This window comes from Batrachochytrium dendrobatidis (assembly GCF_000203795.2).
Source record: "Batrachochytrium dendrobatidis JAM81 unplaced genomic scaffold BATDEscaffold_6, whole genome shotgun sequence".
NCBI classification, from domain to species: domain Eukaryota; kingdom Fungi; phylum Chytridiomycota; class Chytridiomycetes; order Rhizophydiales; genus Batrachochytrium; species Batrachochytrium dendrobatidis.
The window spans coordinates 1130844-1142248 of record NW_006281104.1 but is presented as its reverse complement, the minus strand read 5'-3'; the positions used below and the strand labels follow the sequence as shown (position 1 = coordinate 1142248).

The 11405-nt window shown below is 37.6% G+C and overlaps 4 protein-coding genes across 4 annotated transcripts; 2 read left to right on the top strand and 2 right to left on the bottom strand.

Annotated features, from left to right (window-relative positions):
- Window positions 1–23: 23 nt before the first annotated feature.
- On the top strand, window positions 24–1091 carry BATDEDRAFT_25147 (uncharacterized protein; the record flags this gene model as incomplete). The annotated part of the gene is made up of 1 exon (XM_006678972.1): window positions 24–1091. The coding sequence occupies one exon, from the start codon at window positions 24–26 to the stop codon at window positions 1089–1091; it is 1068 nt and encodes a 355-aa protein (XP_006679035.1).
- Window positions 1092–1121: 30 nt separating this feature from the next.
- Window positions 1122–3071, bottom strand: BATDEDRAFT_19670 (uncharacterized protein). Its single transcript, XM_006678855.1, has 6 exons — window positions 2837–3071; window positions 2378–2654; window positions 2128–2248; window positions 1696–2003; window positions 1551–1602; window positions 1122–1463 (listed from the first exon to the last, which is right to left on the bottom strand). Exons 1-6 carry the CDS (start codon window positions 2878–2880, stop codon window positions 1294–1296), a joined length of 972 nt encoding a protein of 323 aa, XP_006678918.1. The 5' UTR covers window positions 2881–3071; the 3' UTR covers window positions 1122–1293.
- A 172-nt stretch (window positions 3072–3243) lies between these two features.
- On the top strand, window positions 3244–4878 carry BATDEDRAFT_35143 (uncharacterized protein; the record flags this gene model as incomplete). The annotated part of the gene is made up of 3 exons (XM_006679057.1): window positions 3244–3339; window positions 3653–3950; window positions 4055–4878. The coding sequence occupies 3 exons, from the start codon at window positions 3244–3246 to the stop codon at window positions 4876–4878; spliced, it is 1218 nt and encodes a 405-aa protein (XP_006679120.1).
- Window positions 4879–7727: 2849 nt separating this feature from the next.
- BATDEDRAFT_88972 (uncharacterized protein) lies at window positions 7728–9763 on the bottom strand (the record flags this gene model as incomplete). Its single annotated transcript, XM_006679159.1, has 7 exons — window positions 7728–7812; window positions 7892–7986; window positions 8088–8233; window positions 8444–8622; window positions 9008–9273; window positions 9370–9626; window positions 9712–9763. The coding sequence occupies 7 exons, from the start codon at window positions 9761–9763 to the stop codon at window positions 7728–7730; spliced, it is 1080 nt and encodes a 359-aa protein (XP_006679222.1).
- Between the last annotated feature and the right edge of the window lie 1642 nt (window positions 9764–11405).

Below are 11405 nucleotides of genomic sequence, written 5' to 3'. Positions count from 1 at the left end.
CTGAACTTTTAGATTCATCCAACATGCATTTCAAACCAGCGGCATGGCACATTTTTTTATTGAGCACCTTGGCATTACTACTACCACTGGCAAATGCAGAGCCTCGTACAGTTCTACCTGCCAACTTTTATTTAGGTGATTGCATATCCCAGCGTATTGTCTTTGACAAGCAACGCTTACTTGAGCTTAACGGGGCCGACTCAAAAAGGTTCAAGGCAGACAGAACAAAGTATGATCTTACAATGGATTATGGCTCAATTGATTTTGTGGGAACTACTGCCCATTTCAACTTGGTAAAGGCTGATCGGTTTGAAACGGACATTTCTATGGGTGCTCGAATATCTACCACTCGATACATGCTACATGGAAAAATTACCGCAAGGATGAAACCAGCAGTTGATCCTGGCGTGGTGTCCACTCTTATTACTTGGTCGGATTTTCAAAATGAGATTCCAAATAGCAAAGAATCAACGCAGGATGAAATTGATTGGGAAGTGGTTGGAAAACATCCAGAACATCCGGAATACAATGTATTCACAGGTAAATCCAGCAATATGGAGCGTGGTGCACATGGTGGAGCAGTATCTGGGACTATTACCGTAAACGAGTTTCACGACTTTACCATTGACTGGAGATCCGATCGAATCGAGTGGGGTGTAGACGGGAATGTAATGAAAACGTTGATTAAAACACAGTCATTTGCTGCACTTCCTGGAAGCTTAAAGCCTGGCGAATTCTGGTATCCAGAAACTCCCTCTCGAGTTCAAGTCTCTGTGTGGGATGGAAGCATGGGAGACCAAAGAAGATGGGCGGGAGGACCAATCCCTTGGGGAAATCGGCAAAAGATCACTGTTCCATACGAGTGGATTGAAATTCAATGTTATGACGATAAGGATCGACCTGTGACTCGATGGGCAGCTGATGGATCTGGCCCAACAGCCGAAAACTCCACCACTCAAAGTCGATTTTCACGATTCGCAAGCAAAGCCAATAGTCAAACCGCCGCATTGACAAAATCCAATTTCTATTCCATATGTTGGATCATGTCGCTCGCTATTATCATCCCAGCTTTGTCTATATTCCATCTTTAAAATAGTGCCAAGCATTTCACCAGTAAAATTAGAATCAAACTTTCAAGTTCACATCTTTATTGACCAATTACTGGATAAGGGGACTGTAAAATATCATTTGGGCCAAAATATAGCAGTATCAATGCATCGGAAATTAAACATACTATCAATGCAATCAATAGTTTAAATTGCCAAGCATTTGAAAATTATCCCACTGAGAATATTAGAGAATAGTTCCAAAGCCAAAAGTAGCCTTGATTGGGTTCCAGTAGTAATTTGTCCAGTTAGTTTCAGTAGTTTCTTTTTCGCCAACAGGAACTCCTTTTTGGACAAGATTTAGTATGGTTTCATCAGCTCCTTCCTCCAAGTTCATTACGACAGTAGAGTAGTGATCTAGCATACAGTTTAAATATAATTAGCTAGAAATATTAGCCATCTATTAGTCTAACATAATGCAGCATTGTTCCAAGGTATTCGTACGTTTAGGCCAAGATTGCACACGCCATTTCATCTCAATAGTTTTGTTTTCAATCTAAAGACCAAATCATAATTGAGATTAGCAAAACTAAAGATAAATAGATCATAATAAGGGCTTATTAGAAAAGTCAGAATTAGGTAAACTTACAAGACGGGTAATTGAGCCAGATACATTGCCATTGAAAAGGCTAAATTCGCCCCCAGTAACACGACAGATCTCTGCATTGCCACGAGTCCAGATACATGCACGTTGCTGGTCCAAAAGAGTGTGATAGATATCATGCGGAGAGGCGATAAACTCGATACGTTGTTTGATTTCAACTACACCACCAACACGACTAGTATTAGCGGCCGAAACAGGTTGAGAAGTGGTAACAGGAGGTTTGGGGTTATATGTGGAAAGCACTGGATGTCCTTTCATGTTTTCTGGAGGAATATACACGTCCTTGGAGTGAGCTAGACAGTATTAGCGTCGGTTCAGCAGCATAGTTGGCCAATGTCAGGGTTAAACAAAAATTGACAGTTAATAATCAGCTTCTAAAAAAATCTCAATCCGTAAAAACTAGCAATGAAAATGTACATTCAATCAAGTCCTTGGCGAATGAACCCAATGCTTCGCGAATTACTACACAAAGTTTTTTTCGAGCAACTTCTTTGATCGCATGTGTTTTGTCGTTGTCATTCTCCACGGTAAAGTTGAACTGATCAATGAATAGTACAGTTGAAATGTTAGATTTAATAAGAAATTACAAAGGTAGTATAGGTATTACAATTGAAAGTAGCAAAATGGTGAGCAGTACACCCAAGAAATTGAAAATTGACCAACTTACGACAAGATCATTCAAGTCAGTGTCATGCATCAATTCGGGAATCACAACTTTTCCCTCTGCCGGCTCACCGGAAGCATCAGTGCCTTTCCACTTCATGTTAATTGCAACATCATAGATGCTAATGATTTTGCCTTTGCGCTGGTTGAGATCTACGTCACCAGTCACGCTCTCTACTTCGCTCACAACTACAGTAACGCCATTATCCGAAACACCAAGTCCTTTGAGCTTGTTCATGTACTCAATCGCCCATGGAAGGCAATTCTTTTCGACCCAATGCCTTTGTTTTCAAGAAATTTAAACAAAGGTTAGCACAAATATGATGGTCTCAAACAGGTCGATCAAACATTCACAAGACAGATCCACGATTCAAGCCATTGTGTGGATTCAAATAAGATGGAAACTAGATTTTGGATAGTCTAGATTTAACGAAACAAATGCATATCCATCAACTAAACTTGCCAGTTATTGACATTCTTCCAATTGGTACCAGTTTGGATAGACATGACTATTTCTGTATAGTAGAATGACGAGAAAATTAGCCAACAGATGTATCAGAATGTCCAAGTATGAAGAGTACTGATGAAATGTGACAGATTCGACTGTGGGATGGTCGAATTCAATAAATAAACAACCAAATAGAGTTAAATTTAGATACATACAATGATGAATAGATATATAAAAATCAGCTAGATTCAATAGCAAGTAATAGTAATTGGTAGCGACAAGCAGGACAATCCTATAAATATCAAAAAATTTCCGTCAGATTCTTTGCAATTCGTTTCGAGTCGTTGGCATACAAGGTCATGTGACTTTTCCATCTTGCCAAACAAATTTACAACAGTCTGGATCTACATCCAATACATACAATGGCTGCCACAGACACCGAAAGTATTGCCAAAGAAACCTCTGCAGAAAAGGATTGCCTTTATTCTTTAATGCTAGTTAGTAATCTAGCTACTACAGTATGTCATTGTATATATTGATTGAACTTATTCTCGTTTATGATACATGGTCGAGTATACTACTACTTGATATCTGGGCCAAACTGTAGTACTCTGAATGTTATTTAAAAAAGCACCAAAAGGCTGTAGAGATTTAAATTAGCTTACGCTGCATCAGCTCTATTTGTCGATTCTAGTTCATATTGGTTGACTTCAATCTAGGCTTAATCTTTTAAAGCTATTTTCTGTCCGAGTAGCCCATCATGTTTGTATTCTCAGTGTAAAGACCAACTTAAACTCTATTTGTATGGTCATCACTGCTTAATAATATTAGGAGGAGATCAAAAAATCATATCGCAAATTAGCTTTGCAATACCATCCAGATAAACTAGGATCAGCAGCCACGGACGCTGAACAACAAGAAGCCAAGGAAAAGTTTCAAAAGTTGTCTACTGCTTACGCAATCTTGTCAGATCCTTCTCGCAGGGCTCGATACGATGCTACCGGTTCACTGGATGATTCCATTTTGAATCTAAAAGACGACAATGTTTCATGGGATACCTTTTTCCGTGGAATATGGTCTGGTGTGGTGAATGAACAGTCCATCCAAGACTACAAGATCAAGTATAAATGTATGTAAAGTTTCATTTCATGATATTAAGTTGATTGATTTGATTTGTCCATAATTCCGCATCTAGTAACATTTAAATATGGTTTTTTGCATCATAAAATTTAGTTTCCGAAGAGGAACGGCGGGATGTGTTGGACTCGTATGTCAAGACCAAGGGTGTTTTGCTGAGCATCATTGATTGCGTGCCGCTTTCGACCCTTGATGACATTAGTCGTTTCCAAGCCATAATCGAAGCCTCCATTGCTGCAGGAGAGGTGGAACATTTTAAAAAGTTTCCTCACGTTAATTCCCGTGAAATTGCTCGGCGCAGAAAGTTGGAAGCTAAAGAAGCAAAAGAAGTAGAGCAGCTACTGGAGGATAATGTAACTAAAAAAAAGCACGGAGCCAAGAATGACAACAAAAAGCCCAAGCCCAAAAATGCAAAGAATTACATTGATGGAGATACTGACAATGCAGATATTATAGGTGATGAAAATACTCTTGCAACCATGATTCAAGCCAAAAATACTTCTAGAATGGAATCACTGATTTCTAGACTAGAAGAAAAATACCAACCAAAGTCTGTAAAGAGAAAAAGGGTAGCAAAGACCGCAGACTCCAAGTCCAGCTCAGCAGAGTCCAATTCCAAGGTTAAACCTACCGATATCGGGAAATTACAAAATACGGAGCCATCAGCCACTTTAAATGATTTGAAGAATATGAAATCTGCTTCACAGGAAACCACTTCTTCACCATCCAACACGCTATCTGAATCTAGACATCCTGTAAGCGACGAAGCTGTTGATGATGACAGTGAGGGGAAAACTGAGACTAGTAGTAATTCTACTTTTACAGAAACTCGCAAGGCACGAGGAAACGCAATATCCGCCCCATCACGCTCGTCTAAATCTACTACGACTACAAGACGTTCAAAAACACGCATCAAGTGAAATGATTGAATAGCGTTTTCACCAACTTGTTCGAGTCTCCAAACTTCTCATTGTTAAATTTCAATGCACTTTTTGATGCGATTTACTCAATGAACATTTCTCATATCACATCTGCGAATAGATTTTGATACGCATCGTTGATGGGATTTAAACACGGATTCGCTTTACTTGATGATTGCATTTGTTGTATCTGATGCAACTGTTTCTCCTTTTGGCTGTGTTGCGTATCCGTACCTTTTATATGAAATGGCATTTCTACACCGGGAGGATGGGTATATTTCAAATGCTCAGTCCAAAGATCCGTAGATGATACCTCACACATCAATTGCTCTGGATCTTCAAGTACTATCTTGCTTTTTTTTAAATATTGGCCCATTTCCAGATGCTGGTTGTTTGGTTCTACTTCGGATTCAAATTGTATGAGATCAGATAAGCTTATACGAGACTGCAACTCGACCGCTTCATGTTGCAGTTTGCTAGTATAAGCAATGTCTTGACCATCCTCAAAATCCTTCATCCGATCTTGTGTAAAATTTATCAAACCATCGAGTTCAAACGATTCAAAGTCGCTGTCAAATTCTGTTTCCGCCATATTTGCTGTATTCTTTGTTGAAAGTTTATGAACGTTTGAACTAGTATTGGATTTTCTTGCAGTATTTTGTAATGACTGATAACCATGAGGTATGGTAGATGTGTTGTTCAGATTGGCAGTACAGCTCTTGTTGACTAAAGGATTTGGTTTGGCTTTGGATTTTTTTAAAGTTTGTTTGCGTTTCAAACTCTGTGTCCAAGTTATACCAACTTTGCAGCAATGATGCGCACATTTGGCTTTGTCACGACAGCTATGGTTACATGGCTTCATTTCAATACGCTTTTTTGTTACATTGCTGTCGGATTGATATTTTTCTGGTGTAAGGTTGGTAGGTGCTACTTTTATGCATTCTGGTATTGCTATAGACACATTATTTTCTATTTTGGCTTTATGGATTGCATTCGGTAGTTGAGGAGTGAGTCTGACCGAAACATTCAGTCCAACTAGGTAAATTATCATTTGTTTTTACCTTGTTAGTCTATATTCATCTCATCTATAAAAGTTGAGTATATTTTCAGGGTTAAGCTACGCACCATAGTCTTCACAAAACAATACACAGTCAACCGCCATGTTTAAATTTTCCAGACCAATTTTTATAAAAAAAGACTCTCCGGATTTGAGCTTGTTTATGCTAACCGCCAGTTTAATGTGATGCAAATATAAGTCTCTTTAATGCTTAAATGTGTCTATTAAAGTGAAATCATTTTGTGATATGCATCACTCACCTTATACTGCGATACTCGAGCAATTGATTGCTGGATGTACCTGCCACAAAAAAGCATATACTGTGACCACGTCGGCTGTGTACCTTTACACTGTCTGGGTTTTGAAGACCAAGACTCACGCTTAATTCTACTTCAGAATTCGATTGAAATTGAGAGTAGATTTGAATTTGTGAGACAGTCATTAATAGGTGTGGCAGGCTGGCGGCTGATTCAAGAATCTAAATATTAGGGATCCAACAAAAGTGTATCAGATACTGCTTGGAATGAATATCAATATGACAATAATCATACTTTGCTACCAAATGGTGGATTTCGATTCACTAATGACTCAATTTCAAATGAGCTCGCATCTTGAAGCTGCTTGAAAGTAGAGATTCCACCATTTAGCAAAGCACGCGCCAGTTGTGGTCCGATACTATCCAACTGTTTAAGTAATAGTTTCGAAGTATCCCATGACTTGGCGTGAATAGCCTGCAGTAGAGTGAGAGCATGCAATAATGATTTAAAATCTTTCTTAGCTGCCATTATGTCGCACATACAACGCGCAATCCTTGATGCACTTTGAAGAATGCCAATGGTTTCATTTCGCATTGTATGCATACTCTTTTGTTCAGTAAAAGGAATTGATCCCAAGCAACACTAATGGTTTACAGTATGTTTGAAATTTGGATGTATTGGACGGTAATTTAGTTGTAGGTAAATCAGGTATTTTCCAAAAAGTATTAAATCGAGCGGAGCTATAGATTTACACTCGTACCTGCAAAAGTATGTTGACCTTGTCATTGATTGTAGATATTCGCCCTTTGATAGGAAATTTAACATCGGCATGTTTGTTGAGTGCATTCAAATGTGCCTTGTCGGCATGAAATCGAATACTACTAAACTCTTGTGCTTTGCATAAGGTTGATAGCTAGTTAACGCAAAAAGAGATTGGCCATTGTATAGTCAGTATTGATTTGTGATGAGAAACTACAATAAATCAATTTACCATTTCTTGCAGCAAAGCACCCCGTCCAAGCTTAACCATGGCAAGTACACTATTAAACATAAGGTAATACTTGGCCATTGCCTTTCCAAATTCTTGTATACCACGTTTAATATACAAGTGATAGTTTTAGTTGAACTATCAATGAAGCCGCCTGTAGTATTTTATTTGACTTACCTGAAGCCTGGATATTTTTCAACGATGCATCCATTGACACAAAAGCATTTTCTTCAAGTATTTCAAGATTGCTCAAAAACATTGCTAATTCAAGTAAACACGATTACAGCACATTATTATATCATTAATATTTCAAATTAAATTCTTAATTAAATTGGCATAATTGGAGACAATTATGATACTTTCAAGTCGCGTTTCAGCAGAAAGTTTACTAGCATCTTTTGAGCAATTTTTGAGACGATATCGTATTGGGTTTTGTCGGATTCGGATATAGAGAAATGTGGATTGAAGCCTTTAAGTCGAGATTTATAAGAGTTAGTAGTTTTCGTGTATTGTGGTATTGATCTGATTTTACTGATAAAAATATAGTTTACCACTTCAATGCGCTCTGGCGATTTGATATGCTGCCAAGAACTACTTCAGCATTTAAATGCTCAATAAGATTATCATGAAGACTAGAATCATAATGCCACATGACAATATACTCGTAAGTGCCTTTTATATAATCTTCTAGTGTACTCAATGTAACTTTACCTGCTTTCAATTACTTCTCGTCCAGATATCAGTTTTTGAAAGTGTTCAGTTTTATCTAGCGATGTCATGATAATAGATATCCCCGTTGTATCAAACTACCAAATTAACAAATAATTCAAAGTCAACCTATTTTGACGACTACTAGAAATATCATCTTTTTTGGATGATTGCCATGCAATCCTTCAACTTTACATACCTGAGGCCTTCCTGCTCGTCCAATCATTTGCTCAATGTCCATATCAGAATAGTCCCGAAATTCTCCATTAATATACTGAGATGTACCCTTGATAATCACAAGATGAGCAGGTAGATTTACTCCAACTGCTAGCGTCGATGTTGTGCCTATGCAAGCAATTGAATCATCAAACATACTTATGGCTTTAAAGTGGATTTTGCATAAAATGCGCGATCACTTACAAATGACTCGAATGCTTCCTCTTGAAAATAAACTTTCAACTTTCTGCCTATCTCCATATTGTAGTCCTTTGAAATGTATACTATAATCAGTGATTCAAACCTATTCTTGATTGTACTCGCACTTTAAATGCTCACCTCCATGATGAAATGCCACTCGTTCTCGCATGTAATCATGCAATACTTTATCCGATACATCCGGATGCTGTTCAACGCCTCCTTTGTATTCCAGCCCATTAGTGAATGGATGAAACCCAGAACTAGAAATCAATTTACATTCTTTTGCAAGCTGTCCTGCTGCTGATATGGCAGACTTTCTAGTAGAGCAAAACTATAATTGTTGCGATCAATCACCATTTTCAAATTACAACTCAACCTTGATACAGGCAATCAAACTCACCACCAGAGTTGGCTTAGAGGATGAGTACTGTTGGATCAACTCCATCAGTCTGATACAATAAGTATAGTAGCAAAATATAATGCGTCAAAAAGAATAAGAATGCATAATACATTGGCAAATAATACTGTACTTGAAATCCAAGTTCTGTTCAAACAGAAATGAGCTTCCGTTAGTATTGTTGGGATACCCGATCACTTTGCGTACAAGCTGGACTGGGCGATATTCGTCTCCAAATACCCTATTTATTGCGGTTTAGTGCTAGTCCTATTAGAAATTCAAGTATGCGATCAAATTAAATCAACCTAAGCTCGGCAGGTCGTTCATCTGAATTCTTTAGCCACTCGGCAATGTCGTTTATATTTGGAACTGTTGCCGAGACTGCCAAGATTCGAATAGGTCTTGATTCATACTTTTCTTGTACATTTTTTAAAGCGTCTTGGTTTGAACTATCAACATGCTCAGCAGTTGACAGCGAATAGATCTCACTATGAACTGCCTTCATTCGACTCACAATGACCTCTAATGTTGCTCCTCGGCCTGGCTCCTTTAGTATATGCACTTCGTCCAGCTACATTATCAATGGTTACACGCATCAATTTACTGTCAATGAATTTGATTTTAATGGCATTGACCTGATTGTGCAAATTGATATAGCATAACTCACCAAAACAAGTCGGAGCATCTTCATCAAGTGCCTGTGGTCCCGCCACTTTCGGGTCATAATATCCCATTTTTCTGGTGTGGTGACAATGATGTTGCTTCTTTGAATTTCGCTTATTTGCTTGTAATCTGTATCACCTGTCAGTTCTCGACAAGTAAGCCCAACAGATTTAAATTTGACTTGCCAGTCACGAACCCGTTCATTGCACAATGCTTTGGTTGGTGAAATATAAACTATTTTGGACTGGTCTCCACCATGTTCTGTCAACAATTTTAAGATCGCTTAAATATATGTTAATAACAAGCCTCATACTTTGACCAAGATAAAATAAAATACTGTACTCACCCAGCTCCATCATGACTGTTTTTCCGGATCCAGTTGGTGCTGTAGCAAACATTGTTATTTTAGAACCCATACTAAACAGCCAAATTTTTGTATACCATTTAGACTTTGAGCATGCTAAATAGCCTCGACAATCTTACCACTTATGACGGCGTTTGAGTTTGATTTGAAAATAAGATCAAAGCATATTGATTGAACCTCATTCAGTGTTTCAAACGAAATTACGGATTTAAAGCGGTGTGCTGAATGTACATATTGTAGTTAGTTGATAATTATGTGAGGATATGGATCGAGTTTCGGGATATTAAAATAATGATAAACACCTACGTAAACTTTGAGATGTGGATATCAAGTCATGCGATGGATTCTTTACAGACGGTTTTTGTTGAGACATGATGGGTAGGAAGGGCTGAATTGGGCTTAAAGATTTAGAATCGGCATAATAATTGCAAAGTGGTTGTAAATTCCGAGCGTCTACTTGATTTGCTCTTGCAAGTGGGACTTTTCGATAAGATTCAGTTTGACTTGGATCAGTATTATCAAATTGGAATCTCATATCTAATGAACTTTTTCTAAAGTTATTTTTTCTGATTGAATAATGACGGTCAGCAAAACCAATTTCAATAATCATAAAAAATCGCCAATTCAAAACATACATCAAATGGTTTGGTGATAGCCGATGAAATTCAGGGTTAAACTTTAAAGTGCTGTCACTGCTGGATTGAAAGGGTAAAAAAAAGTTTGGTGATTCAATTGTAAAGTTTAAATCGAGATCATCAGTAGTGGAATCGTGACATGGATCAAACTCGGCAAAGGAATCAAAGAGTATTTGAGTATTTGGTCCTTGAAAAGAATTTTGAAAATAAGAATGAGTGTCTGATGATAAATTCAATTTCATGTGAGACATGTCTGCAATTGGACTAAAAGTTTCTGGGTCGGCAGAGTGCTCGGCTTTAAACAGCTTAAATGGATTATATTCAGGTGTAAACTGGCATTTTCAAATATAACCAAAAAGGATTCAAGCTATTTAGTGTATTGAAAAACAATAATATTCAAGCGGATTTGTGTCTCACAACTTACTTGATTGCTTCGAGTAGTTTGTGTGATTGGCAGATTTACATTTTCATTCATATCAAAGGGATATTCATTTGTATAATTTGAAAATGAATCAGTCTCAATAAACTGAGTTGGTATATTTTCCTTGAATACATTCTGATCTAGCTTTGAATCCTCCATTAACTGATAGTGCTCGAGTTCGTGGTGGTGGTCGAGTCCATACATTACAGCCGTATTCACGTAAAATGGAATACTTTTATCTTGTCTCTATTTTGCATCAGAATAGACAAATGTTTGCTGCGCTTTTCTACTACAAACTGTTTTTGATTGGCATTGTCAGTTCTTGTCAACATACAGCATTCATCATACGATGCACACAATCAAACTATAGTTTTAAACTGTGATTATCGACTTTTTTGCAGTCATACATTGTACAATCATCAGATTCATCCATTGTCATCCAGATATTGGATTTGACTGTTTTGGTGTTGTCAAACTACAAATCCATATGTATTGTATCACATCTGATACGTTTGCAATCTAGTTCAAAAAACCAACGATTGCAGTCTCGGAAATACAATTGTTTCCATGTCAATCACAATATCACAATATTCAATTTGTAAGAATGGAGATGAACAAGT

Excerpts from the sequence above, each read along its gene's own strand:
- BATDEDRAFT_19670 (XM_006678855.1), bottom strand. The coding sequence starts at position 2,880 with ATGTCTATCCAAACTGGTACCAATTGGAAGAATGTCAATAACTG. Across the intron at positions 2,655-2,836 it reads TGGAAGAATGTCAATAACTG|GCATTGGGTCGAAAAGAATT; the intron begins GCAAGTTTAGTT and ends TTGAAAACAAAG. Across the intron at positions 1,464-1,550 it reads TGTGCAATCTTGGCCTAAAC|ATCACTACTCTACTGTCGTA; the intron begins GTACGAATACCT and ends ACTGTATGCTAG.